General features: G+C 39.7%; 1 protein-coding gene across 6 annotated transcripts in view; it reads left to right on the top strand.

Annotated features, from left to right (window-relative positions):
- Window positions 1-27641, top strand: part of KIF6 (kinesin family member 6) — a 307218-nt gene that overhangs the window by 87763 nt on the left and 191814 nt on the right. For all 6 annotated transcript variants that reach the window (XM_030557284.1, XM_030557282.1, XM_030557281.1 and 3 more), the window contains 3 exons: window positions 4666-4809; window positions 7327-7413; window positions 17021-17124. In XM_030557284.1, the coding sequence (XP_030413144.1) occupies window positions 4666-4809; window positions 7327-7413; window positions 17021-17124 (335 nt within the window). The remainder of the gene's footprint in view (window positions 1-4665; window positions 4810-7326; window positions 7414-17020; window positions 17125-27641) is intronic.

Genomic DNA, 27641 nt, shown 5'->3' with positions numbered 1-27641 from the left:
TGTATGTGATCTAAAAAACCCAATCAGATATGTGTATTTACTGTACATTCTAAATATGGATTTAGTACCACAGGTAGCCAGTCAGAAAACACCGTCTGTTGAGAATCTGAAAGCTTTTTCTTAAGTAAGGAAATTCATGAGCTGGCATATATTCATCAGACAATATGTGGGAATCTAAGGCATCTTGAGAAAAAGTGCCTACTCTCAATTTATTCCATTTTCCTCTAATCTGCGCTGTTTAAGGTTCTTTCTCACACTCCCAGATCCGTGGAAAGCTTGGGCTAGACTTTAAATGGCCCTTAATATGTCTTTCTGTCTGCTATGGTACAGATGAGACATCTTTGAAATGTACAAAGCTTGACAGCAGACAACACTAAAATTGAGAACAGATTTTTTTTTAAATCCATATCAGTTCAAATTTGACTTAAAGAAGAAAAACTACCTTTTAATTATGGTCATGATTAGATAAGTGACAATGCAAAAACAGGTTTCCTCTAGGGCAACTGATCTGCTCCATGTGTGTATTCAGAGTAATATTATTTATTTTTCTGACAAAAATAAGTTTTTCCTCCTCATCATTTCTATCTCACATGAGTTTTTGTGAGGTTAAATTCGTTAATGTATAGCAAGCACTCTGAGATGTTCAGATTGAATTTTCTATTTAAGGGCAAAATATGATTATCATTGTTATTATTTTATTACTTTTTACTCCTGCTAGCACTGCAGAATAAAGACAGTTTTGGGTGGGCAAGCTGCACTCTGTTGTGGATCATACATCGTTAATAGAAATGGTTATTAAGGGACTGATCTAAATCCCATTTAATGTAGTGCAAAGATTCCTATTAGATTCAATGAGAATTGGACCCTAGAGCCCTGATTTTGCAATGAGCTCTACATAAGTGCACACACAGATCTTATTGCAGGCTCAAATTCTGCCTGAATTTTGACTGCAAAAGCTTTTACTGATGGTTCTAATGCACAAGCCTGAAAGAGTTCAGCTTTATTCTCATACTCACAATTAAGTTTGCAGTCAAATCAATGTATGTCACATCCAAAGGTTTAATATAATAAAAGAATGTAAAATTAATATATAATTTTTAAAATTATGCTTGTAAAGATAGGGTATTTTGGATGTGGCGTGACATACAGAAGTGGTTGGTTATCATACTGTATAGTCGCAAAGAATGCAGTCATAAGGTAATAATTACATGGTATGGAAGATTCTTCAGCCAAGCAGATAGTATTTTTCATAGAAATCATTTTTTAAAATCTGAATGATAAAGGAGTGTTCTTATGCCAGTGTTTCTCAAACTGGGGTCGCCCCTTGTGTAGGGAAAGCCCCTGGCGGGCCGTGCCAGTTTGTTTACCTGCTCCATCCACAGGTCTGGCCGATCGCAGCTCCTACTGGCTGTGGTTCGCTGCTCCAGGCCAATGGGAGCTGCTGGAAGCAGCGCGGGCCAAGGGACTTACTGGCTGCTGCTTCCAGCAGCTCCCATGGGTCTGCAGCGGCAAACCACGGCCAGTGGGAGCTGCAATTGGCCGGACCTGCGGACGGGGCAGGTAAACAAACTGGCCCAGCCTGCCAGGGGCTTTCCCTACACAAGCGGCAACCCCAGTTTGAGAAACACTGTTTTAAACTGCTGGCATGTTTTTTTTAAAAAAAAAATTAAAAGTGTCAAAATGTTTCTTTCTCCTCAAATATGCAAAATTCTCCTTTTAATTACAGTGATCCAAGCTGACAAATTGCAATCCTGGATTAGTGGTGTCATAAACAGATAGTCAAGAGTTAATGCCTCTTTTACCTGTAAAGGGTTAAGAAGCTCAGTAAACCTGGCTGACACCTGACCAGAGGACCAATAAGAGGACAAGATACTTTCAAATCTTGGTGGAGGGGAGTCTTTGTTTGTGCTCTTTGTTTTGGGTGTTGTTCGCTCTTGGGACTAAGAGGGACCAGACGTTCATCCAGGCTCTCCAAATCTTTCTAAACCAATCTCTCATGTTTCAAAATTGTAAGTAGCAGCCAGGCAAGGCGGATTAGTTTTATTTTGTTTTCTCAACTTGTAAATGTCCTTTTCTGCTGAGAGGATTTTACCTCTGTTTGCTGTAACTTTGAACCTAAGGTTAGAGGGGGTTCCTCTGGGCTATACGAACTTGATTACCCTGTAAAGTATTTTCCATCCTGATTTTGCAGAGATGATTTTTACCTTTCTTCTTTAATTAAAAGCTTTCTTTTTAAGAACCTGATTGATTTTTCCTTGTTTTAAGATCCAAGGGGATTGGATCTGGACTCACCAGGGATTGGTGGGAAAGAAGGGGGGATGGTTAATTTTTCCTTGTGTTAAGATCCAAGGGGTTTGGATCTGTGTTCACCAGGGAGTTGGTGAAGCCTCTCAAAGCTGCCCAGGGAGGGGAAGGTTTTGCGGGGGACAAGAAGTGCTCCAGACACTGAAATTTCTGGATGGTGGCAGAGTTACTAGATCTAAGCTAATAATTAAGCTTAGAAGTGTCCATGCAGGTCCCCACATTTGTACCCTAAAGTTCAGAGTGGGGAAGGAACCTTGACAAGTGGCATTTAAGAAGGTCTATTACTTTGTGAACTACAAGCACTAAAAACATTTGCATTATTACTGAAGAGATGGAAATGCCCTCTTTATAATGGTGTAAAGGGAAGGATGATTTTGTGGTTAATGCATTAGACTGCACCCTAAAAGACCTGGGTTCAGTTCCTGGCTTTTCCAAAGACATCTTGTGTGACCTTCTAAAAATCACTTGGGCTTGTCTACATGAACATTTAGTTTGCAGCAAGATGGGATGTGAATCTACCCCGCACCACCTTGCCATGCACTAACTGTCCATATGATCCTTGCTGTCATGTATTAACTGATCATTAGTTCATTTTGGTCTAGTCCCATTTCAAAGAGGACTAGATCAAAGTGAGCTAACAAAATGTTAATGTGCATCAGCAGGGTCAACACAGCCAGTTTAGTTGACAAACTAGTGCAGAATAGATTCCCACCTCAGCTTGCTGCAAACTGATTGTTTTTGTAGATAAGCCCTTAATTTCTCTGCCCTCCAGATTGTCCTATTTATACTCAAAAGTCTCTTGCAACTTACTGAAGAAGGATAATCTTGTGGTTAAAGTATTACACTGGGAGTTAGAAGAATTGGGTTCAGTTACCAGCTCTGTCACAGACTTCCTCTGTGAACTTCAGCAAGCTATTTGATTTCTCTGCACCTTGGTTCCCCATCTATAAAGTAAGGATAATACAGGCAAGTCTCATCTTACCCGGGGGTTCCATTCCGCGGTTAGCGCGTAAAGCCAAAACCGCATATAGTGAAACACTCATTGAGTTGAATGGCAGGCGGAATCGCCCGCACTACAGATGTAGTTTTTATATTGTTGTTTTTCTTTTTTTTTCCTGTTTTTGCCGACTGCGCAAAGCTGAATTCACGCATGTTAAATGCGCCTAAGATGCAACTTGCCTGTACTTCCTTCCTCTTACCTTTTGCCTGACTTGCCTGTTCAGAGCATAAGCTCTTTGCAGCAGGGACTGTTTGTTATTATATGTATACGCGCAGCCACTGCCTAACAAAATGGAGGCTCTCAGAACTTCTGTCATATTAATAATAAAATTATTTGCTTCTATTAGATTGCAAGATACTTAATCTTAACATCTAAAAAGCTATTTAAGATAGTTTTTGAAAGTATTAAAATGAATACTGTTTTTTTGCCCATCTAAGGCTGCTACCATAAAACTAATGGTAATAAGGAACCTGGGCTTCTTCGGGAGAGATAATAGAGAATATAGTGACAATATTAATAATAATAATTAATAAAAAATCAACACTCCAAAATTTTAAAATGACCTTTTTTCTAAAATGTGTCATAAACAAAATATGTGATGGTGTATGGTATTTATTCAATTTTATGTTGACATCTGCATAATGGCTCATGGCTTCACTACTTGTGGGGATAGAACTATGTCCAGTTTTTACCAAAAAAAGCCTTTATACCCCCACACACCATCATCTTTGCTACTTTGTAATAATTTAATCTTTTAATGTAAATATCTGAAAAGAGAATCAAGAATGGTAGGTGTATCGTTTCCTTTTTGTCTATGTATCTGTATTTAAACTGAACTATGTCTTATTTTATATCTTTTCAGCAGTACATTAAATTGTATCTGGCCTTGAAGGGGTTTTTTCACATGCACAAAGTTTCAAGAGAGTTTACAAAAAATACATGAGCAAGCCCAATGGAGAGAACAATGGGATTTTGAAAATATCTGATTTTTTTGGCAATGTCTACATTTCAACTTAGTTGTAGGCTAGAGGAAAATACCTTCTATTAATTTAATTTAGTTCTTCATGAAAGTTGTTGTCATATTAGTGAATCCTAAGATTATAAGTTTATCATGTGTCCCAGTTTCCTTTTTGCTGAGAAATTGCAAAGCAAAGCTAGAACACAATGAAATCCACTTTTGTTTGCCCTTCTAAGTCATGCATGTGTGTATGCGTAATAGCTACTTGTGCTTAAAGTTAAACTTGTGTATAAGTCTTTGCAACATCAGGGCCTCAGATTGCAGAGTAGGCATTTCCTCTTCTTGTGCATATGGTACATACATATGCAGATTTAATTCTCATGTATTGCTCCTCTTATTTCAGGTAATAATTGCCCTAGCAGAGAAACATCGATCTCACATTCCCTACAGGAATTCTATGATGACTTCGGTGCTTAGAGACAGCCTGGGAGGAAACTGCATGACCACCATGATTGCAACACTCTCTTTAGACAAAAGAAACATAGATGTATGTCATCCCTTTCTGAACTTGTGAATTTGTTAATGTTTGTTTTTCACGTGTGTATGCTTAAATTTCTGACACACTGATGTTTTAAAATCTTTCTTGCCAATGCCTCCAAGATGCAGTCCTGTCAGTGGAAATTGCAGAATAATAGCCTAAAATCATCACTGATGTCCACTACATAAGGGATCTATGTGTAAATGACTTCACATTTCAAAGCCAAATTCTGATCAATTATGTGGGTGAATATAGTCTCTGTCTATAATATTATAGTACCCTGACAGACCTTACAAGATATGCATCAGTATTAAACATTAGCTGGGTTCAGAATCAGGCTCTAATGTATCCTTTATGAATTGTGTTATTCTTTAAGTAACCTCAGATGAGGGGAAGATATGCCTAGTGATGAATAGGTGAACGCTTAAAACCAACTTCCTGATGATGAAGAAATTTGTGAATTGTGAGTAAGGTTTGGCAAGGAATTTTCCCAAGGGCATGTTGATAAGGAATGCTGGTGTCCATATCAGCACTCCCATATACTTCAGTGAGGCCAGGATTTCACTCTTTGGGTATTGGGGGAGGGTTATGGGAGGGTTGGGTTGATTGGGCTGCTGGCAGGAGTGTGTGCACATGTTTTAGTTTGTTCGCCTTTCTGTGGATCAAGTTGGTTTATCTACTTGTCTCTCCAATTTTTTTTTTACATTTAGACATGTTCTAGGTCAGTGGTTCTCAACCCATTTATCATTGTGGGCTGCATATGTGGCCAACAATGTGTTACCTGAGCTGCAGATTGAGAACCACAGTGCTCCCCCACCCTTCCCACAGCCCCCTATGCCCAGCGCCCCTCTCTTCCCCCGCCCAGAGACATCTCTACGGAGTGGGGGCATGGGGTGGGCATCAGGGACCCCAGACCCCACCATGCAGGGCTGTGTGGCAGCCTTGACCCCAGACCCCACTATATGGCAGCCCTGACCCCGGACCCCACCATGCAGGGGGGCAGGCAGCAGCCCCGACCCTGGACCCTGCTGTGCAAGGCCGGGTGGTGGTCCCAGACCCCACCAAACTGCAGCCCCAGCCCCGTGCCCACTGTGCAGCCACCCCAGCCCCAGCTCAGGACTTTGCCATGCGGGGCAGGGCAGCAGCCCCAGCCCCAACCCTGGACCCCAGTGTGTGGGGCTGGGCAGCAGTCCTGATCCCAGGGCCTGACCAGGCTGCAGTTGTGTGCTAATTGGGCTGCATTTGGCCCGAGGATTGAGAACCACTGTTCTAGGTTTTTTTCAGGTTGTGCCTGGAGGTGTTATAATCTAGTTAAATCCTAACCTTCCATAAAATCAGAACATTTTAAAATGAACAAAAAACAAGTTATTCTTAGACGTATAGTGGAAAGAATTACACCTGTAAAAGGGAAATAAGATGATCTTTTACTAGCTGAAGCACAAGAGCGGATACATTTCTAATGCACTTAAGAGTTGTGGGTAATTGCCAGGTAATTGTGCAGGCATAACTTGTAGCTGCACATGCAAACTACATAATCCTGTCTATGCAATTACCTGTGTTGTGTGCTGCTATCGTCCATTTTGTACATCCAGTCACCAGTTTGTACTCTGGTAAGTCTATTTTGTATTGGAATTTAGGCTCCTGTTTAGAAATACTTGATCCAATCACTAAATCAGCCACAATGAGCCAGCTAATAATGGTACAGTGAAAGTTTTCACTTTCTTGCCGCAATATCCACTAGATATTACACTTTATTCATTTGAGCTGAAATTGTCCAAAAAAATTGAGTCTGAGGCAGACATACAGCAATAAAATTTCAACCCAAATGAATAAAGTTTGGCAACGGCATGTAAAACTTAAAATAGGATCAATTGTAGTTAGAAATATTGGACGACAATAATAGGTGGTGCTGCCGACCCAGTCTATAATATGTAATTTAATAATTAAATATGAAATCATTGTGATAGGACATTTTTTAGGATTCCTGTCTTGAAAGGAAATGCTTTGGCTTTGCCTCAACATTTATTTTTGAAAAATGCCACAGTATGTATTAGAAGTTGTTTATCCTGTAACTGCTTTCTGTTCTACTGATGTTCCCTTTTATTTAGAGAGCTAGGTCCAGTGAGTGGTGTGGGGATAGGAGATACTGATATGGTGTTCTCTTTGAAAGTCCTTTGACTTTGCAACTTGTTTTCCCCTTAGCTCACCAAAGTCTGGATTTGTTAACTTTTTGCTGCAAATCCTACCGCTTTTTTGTGAGCATTGGTGTTAAAATGGGTTGATGAGTTGGATATGGGTGCCTTTATTTGAGAGTTTTATCAGGCAGGTTAATACGTTAATAGTTAGAATAGTTGGACTGAAGTTTGGTTTTTTTAGAGATTTGAAGTGCCAGGAGTGTGAGATTGGTACTGTAAAATGTAAAATAAATTTAAAAAAAATCCTCCTTAAAATAGTTAGCACTCAGAGTTGAATTTAGTGAAGCCGTTTACATCAGTGCATGCTGAAGGGGTTTTTTTTTCCTTCCAGGAATCTATATCAACATGCAGATTTGCACAGCGAGTTGCACTTATTAAAAATGAGGCAGTTCTTAATGAAGAAGTTGACCCTAGACTGGTAAGAGGGGTTTGGCTGGTGGTGTTTTTTCCTTTTGTTTTGTTTTAGTAAAAAAGTACAGCCCCATATATGTTGAAGATTTCATGATCCCAATCAGTCATGTTTAGATACAAGTTCCAGCTTTTGCTGTAAAATTGCTGCTGCTATTGTTTTTATTTTGCTGTCTGAGGATTATTACAATAAAACTGATCTTTTTAAAAGCTCCTAATGGCATGGGAAACTCCTACAGTCATTCAAAAGGAACCATATGTTTCATAATAATCCTTGTGCATCCTCCAGGGCAATTGTTCCCCAAACTGTGGTCCACAGACCTCCAGTAGCCTACAGGGCTCTTGTTAGTGGTTTATAGAGCGCTGGCTGGTCTCTTGATGGTGGCCTTTTCCTATTCTTCCACCTGCTGTATTACATGAAAGACAGTAATGCATACATTAACCATTTTCCTAATCTTACTTTTCCATATAAACAATTGCTTACAATTGCCACAAGAGATATTAGGTGATGGGAACTTAGAGTTTCATCCTGCTCCATTGAAGCTGATAGGAATTTCCCCATTGACTTCAGTGGGAGCAAGATGAAGCCCTGGGTGGAGAATTGGACCATGAAATAGCAAATGAAAGGGCAGATGGTCCAGAAGAGGTCTATGTTAAGATATGGTCTGTATTAGGAAAAAGTTTGCTATCATCATGTTCTAAGGATTTCATTACAGGGATTTCTTATCTTATGAAGAAGTGACTGACTGCCAGCTATGAAAAGGCATCCAGCTTTATATACCATCTAGATCATTAATACTCAGTATGTGCTAACAGAGCTCCCATGGAATCAATGGAGGTTTTACCGTTGACTCCAATAGGAATAGATAGGCCAGTGCGGAGTACTTCGAATAATCCTACCTAATATCAGTAAAAACAAATATTAGATACACCTCTACCCCTATATAACGCTGTCCTCGGGAGCCAAAAAATCTTACTGCGTTATATCAAACTTGCTTTGATCTGCTGGAGTGCGCAGTGCCCCCCCGCCGCCCCCAGAGCACTGCTTTATGGCGTTATATTCAAATTCTTATTATATCGGGTCATGTTATATCAGGATAGAAGTGTATTATGAGTAACATGAGCTGACTGTTGAAGTTTATGAATTCACAAGGCTTGTGAATGATGACTTTGAAATTAATTATTATTAATGATGATTAAATAATGTTGATAGTGACTGAGTCTGATCTCAGATCCCCTTATTTGTTATTTCCAAATAGTTGACTTAAAATGTCTATTTTATGTCACTGTAAATTATCTCATGGTGAAGTCCACAGCAGCAGTGACTAGTGTTCTGTACGTTTTTTCCAGGGAAGATTCATTACCATGCCATATGAGCCAGATCACTGACAAATATGCAGTCTAACAGTTGGTAAAACTAAAGAACTTTGTGCTTGAGCTAAGAACACTGAGATGAAGCGAGTCTGAAACTGTTATTCTAGAGTGGGGCCACTTCTCTGTTAGTGCAGAATGAAGACTGGTTAATTCTCAAAAGGAAGACCATATATATGAACATCTCATAGTTTTAACTATTTGCTTTTGAAGTTAAAACCTCTGAGAACTGTTCACTCTGTAAAATTATCATTGATAACCCTACTGTACAATGGAGAATTCACTCCTGAAGATGACTCAGCTTAACTCTGACACTTTTTTATACGTAGACCATAAATATATTAGAAATCAAAATCAAACTGAACTTTTAGCACAGATCAAATATAGTAAGTAAACAATGAAATATTGCATTCTGTAAGATTTGGATTTAGTAGTATCAGCCAATGACAAATCTGTTAGTGAATTATATTTTTTAATCTACTATTTGACCTATAAGGTATTCTCTCCTTTTCTGCTGATAATATTTCTGCTTCTCAGTTACGGTATAGAATAAACGTACATTCCAGGGAGTCTCTTTACAATATGACATTTATATGAGAGCGGCAAACTCCTTTGTTTGTTTGAATCTTTTCGAGGATTTGAGTAGGGGCTGTTTTCACTGCCTATTATGAAGGTTGCATGACACTTCTGATTAGAAGACCCTGTTTTCAGTTGCTTATAACTTTGCCAAATCTTAGGGCTGAAATTTTCCATTCAGGATGTCTGCCACGGGCTGAATTTGTTTGTTTGTTTGAAAATTTCAGCCAAAATTGTGTTGCTGATTCTGAGAAGATGGCTATGGAAAAATGTTGTTTTGTTTTGTGACCCTTTTATTTGTGCAGTTCTAGTGCAGCCATGCTTTGGGGGCAGGGACTTGACATTTGGCAGGGGGCAGACTTTGTGTCAGGGACATGTGGTCAAGTTGTAAGACTTTGAAAAAATCAGTTTCCATATGCTCAGTGGAGACCACTTAGATTTTATCAGCTAAATGCCCTGAAGATTTCAGTCACATTAAGCATGCTCCAGCCCAGGGTTCAGCAGGACTTTCTCGTCAATTGCAGCTCTGGGCTGCTGTGGTGCTCTGCTAGATCTGGAAACCTGAACTGAGGAGCAGGGAGCCTGTTTTTCCTGTGTGCTCAGTGACCCTCTACTGGGCCCAGGCAGTGTGAAGGAAGAACCTGCCTGATTTGAATGTAGAGGGGACAAGAGCTGGAAGTGCAAGGTAGGGGTAACAGAGGGAGTAGATTGGGACAAGGAGCATTAGGGGAAGGGGAGTTGAAAGTAGGACAGGAAGTTGTTGGATGTGGGAAGACGAAAATTGGGACTGGGAGTTCGGATACTGTACTATTATTAACACAATAGAAAAACCGATTAGAAAATTAATAATTCTGTCTTCAGAGGAGGGTTTGAATAGTGTGCAGTAAGTAAGACATAAGCCACACATGGAACAGTTAGTAGAAAATAAAATATTGAATAGCTGCTCATTAAGTGATCACTGTCCATCCTGTGCCCTGAATGCAACAGGGCTGTTGTGAAAAAAAACAGTATGTGATCAAGTAATTCAAGAGTGTATCACAGTTCATACACAGAGAGGGCTGGATTAAGTTTGCACAGGCAACTTTAATTTTGACATTTACTAACTTTTGAGTCTTTGACTTTGTAAACGTAAGGGTTTTTTTAGCAGAGTAGTCTTGTGTGTGTAATATAGACAGTAGCAGGTTCCTGACTGCATAAGATTTCATGAACAAAAACTGAGACAAAAGTTAATTGCAAAGAGAGTCCAACTGCCAGAACAATAATGTTTAGAATGAACATGAAATGGCTTTACAAGTGTTGCTTCTACTGGAGTTTTCCAAATGGCTACTACATCAATGGCAGCCAAGTCTATGATGTCCAGTAAATACTCCAGCCTCATTGGTTTACTTTCCATATTTCATTGCCAAAATTCCTTTCCACAATAGCACATAGTACTTCTTGTGACGTGTTTCACTGTGCTTATTGCACTTCCTGTGTAGCTAAAGTAATTTAACTTTCAAACCCATGCTTTTCTCTACCTTGCCTTTCCCAAGCATGCTGCAGTTGCCTATGTACTGCTTGCCATGTGCTATTGCTTCTTTACTGTTCACAAAGTCAGTATGTGTGAATGCTTGTCTATTTTATATTTCTTTTTATTCTAATTTTGTTTTCATCCATAAGTAATAATTTTCTTATTAAAGATGGTCAGGAAGAAGAAAAAAGGGAGGAAAAAAATAACATCTGGTAGACACAAGAACATTGATGGGATTTGTGTCAGTGAATACTTTATTGTTTCATATTGATGGCTTGAGATCAGAGAGTTCTAAATGTAATCCTCATGTATATATCATCATATGCCTTCCCTGATTAGTAATGGCATAATCTAGTAGGAAGATGGTACACCACATTTAGTACCACAAGCATCCTGACATTTTAGCTGAGAAAAACATCTTAATGCAGACATATTTTCTCTTGGCATTACCATCTTATCATTTTTATTTAATTTTTTTAGACACAATGGGTTTCTTTATGGTTTTTGTTAATGCTGAAACTTTGCATTTAAGCCATGTATACAGGTTTGATCCTTTAGAAGTTCAATTAGATAAATACTACAAGAATAGAATTTACTTTTCTATGCTACAGTTAGTGCTATACAAAACTCCTAACATAGAGAAGTGAGGGTTCTTCTAGCCCCTTGCACAGTAAAATAATCCGAAAAATCAGAAGTCCTGAGCATCCAGCACCTTCCGGTAACTTCAGTGGGCTCTGCTAGGTGCTCAGCACTTTTGAAAATTAGGGCACTTATATATGTAAGTAAGGATTTAGGAATCTAATTGTCACCATTCATTTTTAAATCTTGGCTGTAAGCTTTAATTATTTCTTTATAATCCATTATTGTTTTTTTTTACTAGCATATTAGAAGTTTAAATATAAGTCAAATTTTCTCCAGCTGTCTGAAATAAGAATTTCAGAGTTAGTTCTCCACTTTTCTGTTATAGAAGCGATTCACTGGATCTCAGGAGAAAGAACAGGGGAGTGCCATCTACATTTGTCTTGTTTCTTACAAACCCTTGGTCCTTGCACTGGCAGAGATAGCAATGCAAGGTTGAACTCACTGTACTGAGAGTGGGCAGAGATGAAAACTTTTACTGAGTTTTAGAAATTAACTATTGTTTCTAAGCTTACATTTGGCTTCCTTTAATCTTGTGTTTTCTGTAACAATGATTATTGATCCGTGTTTATTTAGATGGCTATTTAAAACTTAGAAGCATTCAGCAGAAATGGGAGGGAAAGAGGGTGGCAATAGCCATCTTAAGGATAAAATAGTTACAGCTTCATAGGTCTGTAAAAATAAAGTATGCTACTGAGGTGGCATGTTTAATCCAGCGCATAGTATGATGTAAGGCTTGGAACTGTTCTTTGGAGCTATCTTCACAAAGGTCTACTGTACTTCACTCTATCCAGGAAAAGAGGTTCCATTGCTCCAGTCGCCATTAAGGAAGGAGGAGGAAGAATAAATCAGGAATAGAAATAGGATTTCTATGATAAAATGTTAGGCAGTAGTCCTTGTTCAACTCCTGAGGGAAGCAGGGGGGATTGAGGAAGAGAGTAGGGGACTGAGAAGGACGTTCCAGAAGAGGAGATGGGTAATAATCCACACTCGTAAAGGGAAAGTTTGCCACAAAAAAAGGGACAAACTGCTTTTTTGATGTATGTAACAGAATTAGAATATACACATTTGTCTATTTGACTTGTGGCTACTATTTCCATTAAAAGATGCTATATGCAGGACCCAGATTCATTGCATATTAACTTCATTTGATGAGAAGGTTTGAACTCCTGAAACTTGATATATTAGGAAGTAAAAGAAAAAGTAATTTTCTGTACTGGTTAGAGGACCAATAACCTGTTTCCTTTGAAAACTCAGAGAGCATCATTTTAAGGAATGACCAGTTCAGTACACTACAGCACATAATGATAGCTGTCTCAGCAAGTGGGCTGCATATTGAAGATCAAAAGATAGTCTCTTCTGACACAGTGCAACATTTGGGTAATGTTACATAAATTTCTCCAGAGGGGGAAGCTTGGATTCAGTGAGGAAAGAATGATAGATGAGTTGCAGTATATAGAGAACAACAAAGATCTCAGAAGGAATATATGTTCTAGATAAAATCTCATTATATTATTTTGTTGACATCCAACTACTAGTATTGGAACCCATAATTTTTAGCCTCCATTTCTGCAATTTTATGTCCATTCTATTTAACACCTGGACCATTGCTTTTCATCTTTGAAGAACACAGAATTTGAATGATTCTTGTTGAAACTATTTTTGGTCCCTTTTTTGTTCAGCATAACTTCCATAATCAATTCTTTTTAATACTCTAAAATAATTCATTATAATTTCTGAATTCTGACACAGTTAATTTTAATTGTATATTTTATATTTCTGTGGACCCATAATTGGTTAATTTAAAAAAAATGAAGAAAGGGTTTTATATGACATAGGAAGCAGTTGATTTCTCAGGCATGTTTTTTTCTTTTGATTAATGAGTATCCTAACTGTGACTGACATTTACTGTTATCTGACACATTTCAGCCACCACTGTTAATGGCTCTGTGTTTATTTTAACTTGTTCTGAAAGTTCACAGGGGATACGAGTGATCCTTGCTGGGTCTTCTCACACGTTGCTATAAATTCTTTCTCCCACAACTCTAGCTATTAAAAAAACTGAAAATGAGAGGAAAAATGAAGCATAATAGAAGTTTAACATTGTATGAGACTTTTTTTACCATGTAGGGTTAAATCCTGCCACATCCTTTTCATGGCCACAGAAGTCTTAATTGCAGTGGAACACATGCAGGGCCCCCAACATTTACTGCATACTGCAGAGCTTTTCTTCACATGTTCAGTGTGCTGCTGTCTGGAAGGTGGTATTTGGGGAGCAAAGCATAGTTGGACTAGGGAGGGTTAGAAATGGAGTTAGTGGATCTGCGATTTTATGAATCTCTTGGCCATTCCCTCCTACGGAGTAAGGGTATAAAGCACAAAAACCACAGGGGCTACGTGGTTCCATGACCACACTATGGCCTAAGGGGTTTCCTTGTCCTTCATCACTACCACACTTCTCTTCCCAGTGCACAGCTGTGTGTGCTGGGCTTATGATTTGGTTCATAAAATTGAACACCATACTAGTTTTACGATTCATCATCTTTACTGTAAGTGTGGGTCATACAAAGGGTGTGTGTAACACCTTAATGCTACTACGGTAAGTTTGACTCTGATATGTATTTTATCCCTCACTATGGAGAGTTACTGTATGTTTTTCACTGTGTATCTCAGCTAAACTGACCAACAGATGTCGAATCTTTTGATGCCCATTTTCTTCTCTTCTTCTTTAAAGCAGTTTAGCTTTAACTACCTGTTTCCAAACAAAAGCAGGATTTAGTTCAAACCAAAAACCAAATGCTGAGCCTCAATTGAATCTAGTATACTATTGGCACTAATCAAAAACTAAAATAATATTGTATCATTCCCCTGGTGTTATCTGGACCAGTGATCTGCTAGGTCACTCCAATCCTTGACTCTAGGAGCCAGCCTTACCCTGCTCTGCTGTGAGAACCCCAACTCCTGGGCTGTTCATGCACAGCCTCTAGCATGTAAGCTGCTCCCAGCTACATGAGTGAGCACTTTTGGCCAGATGCTGCTTGGACTGTGCAACCGAATAACACTAGCCAATATCTCTGGTCCCAGACACAACCCTGGAAACTTCCATCTTGCAGTGTCCAGTTATGCCTGCTGGACGCTGCAAGCTTATATGAGTTCATCAATTTAACAAAGAAATTGATATGCACCAGGCTTGTTATCCAAAGGGGAGTCTCTGACACGCTTCAAACCAAACAACTGCTTCAGGTAGAATAAACAAACAAATTTATTAACTACAAAAGATAGATTTTGAGTGATTATAAGTCAAAGCACAACAAGTCAGATTTGGTCAAATCACCTTAGAATGCAAAACGCATTCTAAGGTGATCTTAACACTTTCAGTGCCCTGACAAACTTAAATGCTTCTCACCACAGGCTGGCTGGTTGCCTTTCAGCCAGGCTCTCCCCTTTGATCAGCGCTTCAGTTGCTTGATGGTGATGTCTATAGATGGAGGTGGAAGAGATGGGAAGAGCATGGCAAATGTCTCTCCCTTTTATCATGTCCTTTCTTCCCTCTTGGCTTTGCCTCCCCCCTTCAGGGTCAGGTGAGCATTACCTCATTGTAGTCCCTGACTGACCAAAGGAATGGGGGTGACTCACTGGAGAATCCAGCAGATCCTTTGTTGCTGCCTAGGCCAATATCCCTTGTTCCTGTGAAGCTGGGCTGGGTTTGTCCCATACATGTCCTGGTGAGGTGTGAAATGCCCCTCTGTTCCTGGAGAGTTTTGCCTGGGCTTGTTTTAAGCCATGAGGACACATTTTCACCCTCATAACTGTATACGTGAAATTACAACCTATAACATCACTATAACCACAATGCTCAGTGCATCATGAGCCTTCCAAAGACACCTGACATGACAAACTTTGCATTGGATACCACACAATCGTATTATAAGGATGAACATGGATGTTCGGGGGGTTCCCCTGAGATACCAAGTGTTACAAATATTATTTTATAATTATGGTTATGAGCTTATTTTTAACACTGTTTAAAAAAATCATTTTACCCCTACCCTGTAGATTGCATTTCAAATATAGATCAGATACATTTTAATCATCGTAACATTTGAAATCGCTATCTAAAGGTGAAGGGTCAGTTGCGCGCATTGCCTTTTTATACTTCCAGCCCAAATTTTCACTTTAAAATCTGTACCAAAGACTGGGTCAGTATCAGAGAGTAACAGTAGAGTAACCAGTCCTAATATCAGATTACAAATCCCTGACATACCAATGGGAATACAGCACATTTATGGCGGTAATCAGAGAGTTTGTAATGAGATATTCACCAACATATTTAATTCCCATATAAAATGCTTTGTTGAGTTGGAGTAAAACTTTCAAAGTGCATATGGTCCTAGTTACTTCAACATTAAAAAAACTTTCAACAGCATTTTAGTTATTTTTTAAAAAGTGAGAAATGCAGGAAATTCAAAGTTACAGTTAAATTTATGGTGAAGAAATCCATATATTTGAAAGGATTTTAATGCCTGATAAGGACACCCAAAGAATCTTAACTCTAGAGAGCATAGACAATCAGATATGTTTAATTTTGCCTGAAATCCATGCCATGTAACATTTGGAAGCTATTGTATGTGGAATCAAGGCCTTCGTATTTATTAAGGGTTTTGAAAAATAATGTACTTTTGATATTTCTCTAATCCATCATAAGATGTTAATTCATTAAAAGGGAAAAATCCTGAGAGGTGCCAAGTACCTGCTGATCATATTTCAGTCAAGGGGAGTTGCAGGAGGTCAACACCTCACAGGATTTATTCCTAAGAAGATATTGTGTTGCCAGGTGTCTCCTCATACAAACTTTCTGTTTTAGAGCAATGAGATCCAGGTTCCAATAATGACAATATTAGGAAACACAATATAGAGATATTCAAATCACCTCCTCAATTACTTCTTCTTATTAATGTGGTTTAATTACTTCTCATTATGTTGATTCATAATACTTGCTGGTTGTTGGCTGTATATGAATGAGGCACAGTGTACGTTTATATTGGAGAATATTGATTTTTATATTTAAAAAAACTTCTGAATTAAAAATTTAGTTTACATTTAGAAACTTCCCTTGCTAAAGAAGAAAAGAATAATCCAGCTTTGGGGTGTGGTTGTCCAATCTTTTACTCTTTTTGGCAAAGATACAATAACAAGCAAAAGTAATGTCATAAAATTCTCTTCCACTCCAATGACAAATGATTTTTCTTATATATAATATTTTAAAATCATGCTGTACATCCATGTCTTCTAACACATACAATTTACTGAATTTGGAAGGCTTTTTCCATTTTTATAAATGGAAAAGACAAAAAAAGTGGAATATATTTAGTCATTTTGGCCTATTTGAAAAAAGGGAAATTGTAAGATGAGAGTGAAAGAAACACACACAGTGTAATGTTCTATTGATCTCAGGTTTCTAATGCAAATATCATGGTCTAGTCAGAAGGTGATGCTTGTTTTGTTGCCTTGCCATTTGTAGATGATTATCCAGCTGAAGAAGGTGATCCAGGAACTGAAGGATGAGCTGGCCATGGTGACTGGGGTGCAAAGAACAGAAGAACTCACACAAGAAGAGCTACTTCAGTAATGCTTAGTAGTTTCTTTTTCTACATTCACAGTGAAAGTTTTTGTTACCTTCTCTTTGGCATAATGAAGTCCAAGTGACCTCAAAGCATTAAATTCCCCAGAGACAATAATAAAGTGCAGTTAGGCGCCAGGTTAGAGTGGCAACTTTCCATGAAAAGCTGTACTAGGCTGCTGGCAGTGTTTTCATAGCCTCAACTTTGAGGAAGTAAAGAAAAGAGAATGTGAAGGATGGGAATATCCATCAGATCCCAGTTGAGAAGTGTTGTATGATAATGCAAAGTAAAAAATCCCCAAACACTCTCAATACTGGATGTAAGATTTGAAAAGAATTCAAGAACCGTCCTTTGTGTTGAGAAGTATCTTGCTGCAGTCCCATATCAAAGAAAACTTGCACTACTAATACATGGTACAGCCATGCCTTAAAAGCCAAACATTTAAAATTTTATCAAGCATAGTATTCAAAGAGCATGTTTAATACATATAAGTGTTTTGGGAGCATATAACTTTACTGTAATAAAACAGTAGGACATAATGTAAGGTAGTGCTGTGCCTGGGTTAGAAATATAGTCTGGAGCGCTATACTCTATTCCAGTCATTCTCAACCAGGAGTACACATACCCTGGGGGATATGCAGAGGTCTTCCAGGAGATGCATCAACTCACCTACATATTTGCCTACTTTTACAACAGGCTAGATAAAAAGCACTAGAAAAGTCAGTACAAACTAAAATTTCATAGACTATGACTTGTTTATACTGCTCTGTATATTGTACACTGAAATGTAAGTATAATGCTTATATTCCAATTGATTCATAATTATATGGTAAAAATGAGCAATTAAGCAATTTTGCAGTAATAGTGTGCTGTGATACTTTTATATTCATGTGTCTGATTTTGTAAGCAAATAGTTTTTAAGTGAGGTGAAACCTGGGGGGTACGCAAGACAATTCAGACTCCTGAAAGGGGTACAGTAGTCTGGAAATGTTGAACGCCATTGCTCTATTCCCAGCTTTGATAATGACAATCTATGTGGCTTTGGGCAACTCACTTAATTTCTCTATGCCTCATCTGTAAAAAGAAATTAATACCTGATTAACTAAGTGTCAATAGGATTAATTAATTATTTAACAGTTAAGTGATTTGATGTTAAATGCTAAATATTTATTACTATTAATATGTAATTAGTACTAAACTCATCCAGAAGAGGACTAGCAGTGCTAACAGTTTCCATTCAGGAGAAATGGCAACTTTTAGTGGCTTGAACCCTCATCAGAAACATTAATGTGCATTTTGTAGTTGGGTTAGTGTGTTGTGGTTTCTGGATTAAAAAAAACCCAATCGATGTGTGTATTGAAGATGAGGAACCAGAGAGAAATCTGTAAATGTTAAATCTTGCAAAGTAGATCTGAACCATTCCCAACATGGGTAATTATATTCTGCCTACTTAAAATGTCTCTACATTTTTTACTAGATTGTTAATTTATCATTCTGCCAAAAAATTGGGAGGTACCCCTCTTCCAACACGATCTGTGCCCCAAATACGATATGACATAATGAAGGAGTAATAAGTAGGGTTGAAAGACAGGGTTAACGTGTGTTGGATACTGTGGTTATTCAAAAAGTGCTAGTGGTCAGCATAGTGGAGTAAAGAATTTTTTGTTTGTTAATAGAAGAAAAGAATTTCTTTGTTGGCTAATTTCTTGTTGGCATCATAGATGTGAATCTTGACAAAGTTGAATGAGGAGTCATCTTGTGTACATGTTGACTTTAAAGACTTTAATTTTCTCACTTTTGTCTTTGGGATTTATTTTTAGATTCCTCATGAGTTTATGGTTTTTGACATTTTGTAGAATATGACTTGTGTGAGAAAACATCAAAATGTTCTTTGTTTAGCAACATTTTGTTATCAAGTAGACGTGAAATGTTACATGCATTACATCAATTTTTCACTCTGGGCTTGTCTGCTACAGGGTTTTTGTCATGTTCTATGATGCTGGTTCTTTTCATTGTTTTTGAGGTCATGATCACTAGTCCCATTTACTGAGATTTTCTGCCTCTGCTATTCTCTTCCCCAAGATTGACAGTCAGGCATGGTAGTTGTGTGCATCTGGAAAACCTACTTTAAGCAATGTGTGAATACAAATGCACAAGTTTTGAAGGGCATGAATTGAAAGAAAGTGAGTGTTGTTCTATTATGTCATTGCTTTTTGTCTTAATGACCCTATAAGGCAGTGTTTCTCAAACTGGGGTCGCCACTTGTTTAGGGAAAGCCCCTGGAGGGCCGAACCGGTTTGTTTACCTGCCCTGTCCGCAGCTCCAGCCAATCACGGCCCCCACTGGTCGTGGTTTGCTGCTGCAGGCCAATGGGAGCTGCTGGAAACAGCAGCCAGTAAGTCCCTCGGCCCGCGCCGCTTCCAGCAGCTCCCCTTTGCCTGGAGCAGCGAACCGTGGCCAGTGGGAGCCGTGATCGGCTGGACCTGTGGATGGGGCAGGTAAACAAACCGGCCCAGCCCGCCAGGGGATTTCGCTACACAAGCGGTGACCCCAGTTTGAGAAACACTGCTATAAGGTATACAAAAGCACTCCATTCGGACTTCTCAGAAAAGGTAACATGGCTGCCTCTGAAAGGAGTGGCACGGAATTTCTCATTCTAATCCTTTCAGAGCAAAGTAGGGAGATGATTGTCTGCCTTTAATGAACACTGAGTGGCATAAAGCAAGACTGCTTAGCAGGACCTTACTTGTGTTAAGACAACCATTTTTGGCATATAGACCATAAAATTCTATATTCTCTTAACTTGGTCTTTTAGTTACAATTAGTTCAGAATTGTGCAATGTGGATATTTGCCTTTTCAAAAATTATTCTTTGCTGGAATGAAGAGCTCTGTAATTAAGATAGAGAGCCAAACTTAAGAACCAATAATTGAGATACAAGACATTTCCTGGAGGTTAATAATCAACAAGGAATGCCTCTGGCCATTAACCCCAGCCAGACGTTAACCCCAAAGAATTGCCTTGTTCCAAGGTCATTACTGCTATTGCAGACCAAAAATGGCAAACAAAAATAGACATATATGAGTTTTTTTAATGGTTACTGTAGTTTCAAAGGGTATGTGGAAGGCATTGCTAGAAAATTGATGCCCTGACAACAAGCAAGTCAAATTGCTTGAATCTCAACATTCCATTCAGTTTATAATGATGATAAACCCAAGTTTGGATGATTAAAGTGGGGAAATTTTCTAATGTCAGGATCTAGTTATTTGTTTAGTTTGTGTGTTTTTGCACATAGACTCTGTAGAAAAACAGCTGGAGGTGAACTAGACAGCCAAATGAAAGTTTATAAAGCTTGTGTTTTAGTGAAAATGACTTTCTGTATTTGTTTGAACTTCTACACATTTCTTCTGTTTGTTCTGATAAAATAATGTGTGTAGATAGTTGAAGACTATTTAATATACTATACTGTAGGAAATAAAATTATTTAAAAACATATATTGTGAAAAAGATGCAACTGAATTGTGTTTGCAGAATATATATTTGCATGGCCAGTCATGAGTGTAACTATATCTGCAGATACATGAACACCAAGAGGTGATATTTGAGAGGACAGTCCTCATTTAGTGTCTGTCAACCCAATACTGCAAACCTCTACTCACAGGATTAATCCCATTTATTGAGATTGTCCACATGAGAATGGACAGCTCACGTGAGTGATAGTTTGCAGGAACAACCGTAAACTAGGGAACAAATATAAATGGACAGTCCTATATGGAGGTGGCAGCATGATGGTCTGCTATTGAGTATGTGACTGTGAAACCTCTATGTTGTAAATTTGCATCAGGTTCTCATACATTTTAATACATTTTAATCTAAATAGAATTACTTAATAGGTTAGGAATGTGGCAGATGGTTATGACATACAGTAGAGGAGAAGAAATGCTGTATATAGGCTGATACAGCATGCTGAGTTGCCCATAAAGTTCACCTTACAAGAATGGCTCTCAGAGGCACAGTGAATAATTCTTTTAGAATAGCGGCAGCCTGTTTGGCCTAAAACATTAGGAATCTCTGCCAGATTAGCATTTCATGTTAGATGTTGCTACTTATCCTATTGAAGGAAATTATAACTAACATCAACTGTGGAGTTCAGATACTATTTGTGTTAACAAATCTTCTGTTGACCTTAAATGATCTGTACCTAAACTATATACTTAGAAATATTTGTAGTTCTTTTGCTTCAAAATTCTTAAACTTTAATAGAAGTCTTTCTGTGGTCTTTCCTTAAGGTTTATGTAATATATTATAAATATGGAGCAAGTAATTAACTAGAGAAGTGAATACTAAATATGTCCAGAACAAATTTGTACCTTCATATTTTAGTAGTTTCATTGTGTTCCTTCGCCTAAATTTGGGGAAGACCAAAATACAATCAGACTTTTCAAGGCATTCTATACTATGTGGTGTAATCAGTTTATTATTTGTCTGATATTGATACAGATACCCAAAAGAAACATTCAAGTACAAAACACCTGAGCTAGAATCTTTCAAGCACTAAGCAAGTACTTCATTTGTTATCTTTGTATAATTGTTTATTTCAAGTAGGTGGCTCTTCTCAGTAGAAGAGGGATACAAAAATGTAGTGAGGGCCTGTGGATAAGCAATGAAGCTCAGGGCCAGGAATAGTTTTCTAATCTATTCAAATTTATAATGTGTCCACGACCATGTATCTTAGCACCAAAAAAATTAAATAAGCATCAAAATAATCAGAAAGATTGTATTCTCTTTCTTTCTCATTAATGGGGTGCACGTGGAAAGTGGTGATACTACTTCTCTACCTCCTTACTTCTCCCCTCTTCTCAAGACTAATCAGTAAAATGGGCATAGTGATACTTCTGACTGTTGTCTCCTAGGTTTGCTGTAGGAATTAATTAGTTAATGTTTGAGTGCTCTGAACATATAATTAGCTATAAAAGTATTATATTTCAAATTACTTGATTCATTACTTTCTGCCAAGTGCATCTTGCATAATGGGCTACATCCCATTTGTCTTACTCCAGTAGTCCCAACTGAAGTCAATGGACTATTCACCTGAGTAAAATGAGTAGTGTTTGGCCCAGTACGTGAAAATGTTTCTGTAGCTGGTTCTTTCATTTACTTTTTTAATTCAAATAGAGGGAGGATCTTCCAGTTGTTTTTTTAATTAGTGGGAAGGAAAAAATATCTCTCAGGGAGACCACATAACGCTACATTGTCACATTGTTTTTTACAACATTCAAAACAAAATGAAAAACAAATGTGCTTGACTCTTCTAGTGTATAGTACATTATTACACGGCACAAGTCTTAAGAATAAAGCTACAACTGCCTCTGGAATTCTAACCTTAAATTCTGTCTTCTGTAGGTAGCGTTTACCTTAGTTCTTTATATTTAGGATTGTATTATTTTTATACTTGGTTAAACATGTAAGAGTTCTGCTGCTCTCATTTACTTTATTTAAATATATAATATTATCTTCTGCTAGACTGCATGGTTCAGAATGGAGTTCATAAAATGCTGTCAAAATAGGAGTTGCTTTCTTTGAGTCTCACAGTCTGCTTCCTTAACTATAATGGGCTGATCCTTAAATGTTTCTTGGAGCTAAAGAATTAGTTCCTTGTTTAGAACAAAATTTTGAAACCGTTTGCACACTTGAAAAAACATGTATAAAATAGCAGCATGAGTACACCCACTGGAAGGTAATTGTATACTCACAGTGTATTATAATTTAAAATTTAAAAAAAGTTGCATTTAAATAGAATCGTTCTCCTTTTTTTTTGGTAAGTAGCATGCCAGAAATAAAAGGGAGAGGCCTTTTTATTTGAATGATGTTGGTATAATTTCTTTCTGCAAATGAGCTCACCAGCAACCTAAGCTTTATGCCCAGAAAATCAGGATTTCAAATCAAAACATTTGTGTTCCATAGCACCCACGCTTCCAGAATCCATGCCAGTTGGAACTCTCTAAACCCAGGACTGGAAATGCTGGCTTAGCACTTCAGTCTATTAATAACTTTAACTTACTTCTTTCAAGTATCAGAGGGGTAGCCGTGTTAATCTGGATCCGTAAAAGCAGCAAAGAATCCTGTGGCACCTTATAGACTAACAGACGTTTTGGAGCATGAGCTTTCGTGGGTGAATACCCACTTCTTCAGATGCATGTGGTGGAAATATCCAGGGGCAGGTATATATATGCTAGCAAGCAAGCTAGAGATAACGAGGTCAGTTCAATCAGGGAGGATGAGGCCCTGTTCTAGCAGTTGAGGTGTGAAAACCAAGAGAGGAGAAACTGGTTCTGTAGTTGGCAAGCCATTCACAGTCGTTGTTCAATCCTGAGCTGATGGTGTCAAATTTGCAGATGAACTGAAGCTCAGCAGTTTCTCTTTGAAGTCTGGTCCTGAAGTTTTTTTGCTGCAGGATGGCCACCTTAAGGTCTGCTATAGTGTGGCCAGGGAGGTTGAAGTGCTCTCCTACAGGTTTTTGTATATTGCCATTCCTAATATCTGATTTGTGTCCATTTATCCTTTTCCGTAGAGACTGTCCAGTTTGGCCGATGTACATAGCAGAGGGGCATTGCTGGCATATGATGGCGTATATTACATTGGTGGATGTGCAGGTGAATGAACCAGTGATGGTGTGGCTGATCTGGTTAGGTCCTGTGATGGTGTCGCTGGTGTAGATATGTGGGCAGAGTTGGCATCGAGGTTTGTTGCATGGCTTGGTTCCTGAGCTAGAGTTATTATGGTGCGGTGTGCAGTTACTGGTGAGAATATGTTTCAGGTTGGCAGGTTGTCTGTGGGCAAGGACTGGCCTGCCACCCAAGGCCTGTGAAAGTGTGGGATCATTGTCCAGGATGGGTTGTAGATCCTTGATGATGCGTTGGAGGGGTTTTAGCTGGGGGCTGTATGTGATGGCCAGTGGAGTCCTGTTGGTTTCTTTCTTGGGTTTGTCTTGCAGTAGGAGGCTTCTGGGTACACGTCTGGCTCTGTTGATCTGTTTCCTTATTTCCTCGTGCGGGTATTGTAGTTTTGAGAATGCTTGGTGGAGATTTTGTAGGTGTTGGTCTCTGTCTGAGGGGTTAGAGCAGATGCGGTTGTACCTCAGTGCTTGGCTGTAGACAATGGATCGTGTGATGTGTCCGGGATGGAAGCTGGAGGCATGAAGGTAGGCATAGCGGTCGGTAGGTTTCCGATATAGGGTGGTGTTAATGTGACCATCACTTATTTGCACCATGGTGTCAAGAAAGTGGACCTCCTGTGTAGATTGGTCCAGGCTGAGGTTGATGGTGGGGTGGAAGCTGTTGAAATCATGGTGGAATTTTTCCAGAGTCTCCTTCCCATAGACTCATAGGTCAGAAGGGACCAATATGATCATCTAGTCTGACCTCCTGCACAAGGCAGGCCACAGAACCCCACCCATCCAATTTTATAACAACCCCTAACCCATGGGTCCAGATGATGAAGATGTCATCAATGTCGCATAGGTAGAGAAGGGGCGTGAGTGGACGAGAGCTGAGGAAGTGTTGTTCCAGGTCGGCCATAAAGATATTGGCATATTGTGGGGCCATGCGGTTGCCCCTAGCAGTGCCACTGATCTGGAGATATATATTGTCATCAAATTTGAAATAGTTGTGTGTAAGTATAAAGGCACAGAGCTCAGCAGCCAGTTGTGCTGTGGCATCATCAGGGATAGTGTTCCTGACAGCTTGTATTCCATCTGTGTATGGGATGTTTGTGTAGAGAGCCTCTACATCCATGGTGGCTAGGATGGTGTTTTCTGGGAGGTGACCAATGCATTGTAGTTTCCTCAGGAAATCAGTGGTGTCACGGAGACAGCTGGGAGTGCTGGTGGCATAGGGTCTGAGTAGAGAGTCCATATATCCAGACAGTCCTTCAGTGAGAGTGCCAATGCCCGAGATGATGGGGCGTCCAGGATTTCCGGGTTTGTGGCTCTTGGGTAGTAGATAGAATAACCCTGGTCGGGGATCTAGGGGTATGTTGATTTCTTCTGGTGTTAGTGTACTAACCAAACTTCTATACAAACGGACTTCACTAGAATAAGACAGGAGATCTACATTACTCACTTCACCTCTTTACAAAGGAAAAAGGACTGTAAGCTGTCTAAACTCCTACCTGCCACATGGGGCCACAACCGTGGTACCCCTAACCCACCCAGCAATATCGTCAATCTATCCAACTACACACTCAGCCCAGAAGAAAAGTCTGTCCTATCTCGGGGACTCTCTTTCTGCCCTGCCACCCCCACCAACATGATACAGTTCTGTGGCGATCTGGAAGCCTACTTTCGCCGTCTCCGACTCAAAGAATACTTCCAGGACAACACTGAAAAGTGCACTGATACACAGGTGCCCTCCCACCAACAGCACAAGAAGAACTCCACATGGACTCCTCCTGAGGGTCGAAATGACAGTCTGGACCTATACATTGAATGCTTCTGCCGGCGTGCACAGGCAGAAATCGTGGAACAACAACATCGCTTGCCTCACAACCTAAGTCGTGCAGAACGCAATGCCATCCACAGCCTCAGAAACCACCCTGACATTATCATCAAAGAGGCTGATAAAGGAGGTGCCGTTGTCATCATGAACAGGTCTGACTACCAAAAGGAGGCCGCCAAACAACTCTCCAATACCAAATTCTACAGGCCACTTCCCTCAGATCCCACTGAGGAATACACTAAGAAACTACAGCATCTACTCAGGACACTCCCTACACTAATACCAGAAGAAATCAACATACCCCTAGAGTCCCGACCAGGGTTATTCTATCTACTACCCAAGAGCCACAAACCCGGAAATCCTGGACGCCCCATCATCTCGGGCATTGGCACTCTCACTTAAGGACTGTCTGGATATATGGACTCTCTACTCAGACCCTATGCCACCAGCACTCCCAGCTATCTCCGTGACACCACTGATTTCCTGAGGAAACTACAATGCATTGGTCACCTCCCAGAAAACACCATCCTAGCCACCATGGATGTAGAGGCTCTCTACACAAACATCCCACACACAGATGGAATACAAGCTGTCAGGAACACTATCCCTGATGATGCCACAGCACAACTGGCTGCTGAGCTCTGTGCCTTTATACTTACACACAACTATTTCAAATTTGATGACAATATATATCTCCAGATCAGTGGCACTGCTAGGGGCAACCGCATGACCCCACAATATGCCAATATCTTTATGGCCGACCTGGAACAACACTTCCTCAGCTCTCGTCCACTCACGCCCCTTCTCTACCTACGCTACATTGATGACATCTTCATCATCTGGACCCATGGGTTAGGGGTTGTTATAAAATTGGATGGGTGGGGTTCTGTGGCCTGCCTTGTGCAGGAGGTCAGACTAGATGATCATATTGGTCCCTTCTGACCTATGAGTCTAAGGGAAGGAGACTCTGGAAAAATTCCACCATGATTTCAACAGCTTCCACCCCACCATCAACCTCAGCCTGGACCAATCTACACAGGAGGTCCACTTTCTTGACACCACGGTGCAAATAAGTGATGGTCACATTAACACCACCCTATATCGAAAACCTACCGACCGCTATGCCTACCTTCATGACTCCAGCTTCCATCCCGGACACATCACATGATCCATTGTCTACAGCCAAGCACTGAGGTACAACCGCATCTGCTCTAACCCCTCAGACAGAGACCAACACCTACAAAATCTCCACCAAGCATTCTCAAAACTACAATACCCGCATGAGGAAATAAGGAAACAGATCAACAGAGCCAGACGTGTACCCAGAAGCCTCCTACTGCAAGACAAACCCAAGAAAGAAACCAACAGGACTCCACTGGTCATCACATACAGCCCCCAGCTAAAACCCCTCCAACGCATCATCAAGGATCTACAACCCATCCTGGACAATGATCCCACACTTTCACAGGCCTTGGGTGGCAGGCCAGTCCTTGCCCACAGATAACCTGCCAACCTGAAACATATTCTCACCAGTAACTGCACACCGCACCATAATAACTCTAGCTCAGGAACCAAGCCATGCAACAAACCTCGATGCCAACTCTGCCCACATATCTACACCAGCGACACCATCACAGGACCTAACCAGATCAGCCACACCATCACTGGTTCGTTCACCTGCACATCCACCAATGTAATATACGCCATCATATGCCAGCAATGCCCCTCTGCTATGTACATCGGCCAAACTGGACAGTCTCTACGGAAAAGGATAAATGGACACAAATCAGACATTAGGAATGGCAATATACAAAAACCTGTAGGAGAGCACTTCAACCTCCCTGGCTACACTATAGCAGACCTTAAGGTGGCCATCCTGCAGCAAAAAAACTTCAGGACCAGACTTCAAAGAGAAACTGCTGAGCTTCAGTTCATCTGCAAATTTGACACCATCAGCTCAGGATTGAACAACGACTGTGAATGGCTTGCCAACTACAGAACCAGTTTCTCCTCTCTTGGTTTTCACA

The sequence above is a fragment of the Gopherus evgoodei genome, chromosome 3 (genome assembly GCF_007399415.2).
Source record: "Gopherus evgoodei ecotype Sinaloan lineage chromosome 3, rGopEvg1_v1.p, whole genome shotgun sequence".
Classification (NCBI taxonomy): domain Eukaryota; kingdom Metazoa; phylum Chordata; order Testudines; family Testudinidae; genus Gopherus; species Gopherus evgoodei.
This window is presented reverse-complemented; position numbering and strand designations above follow the sequence as displayed.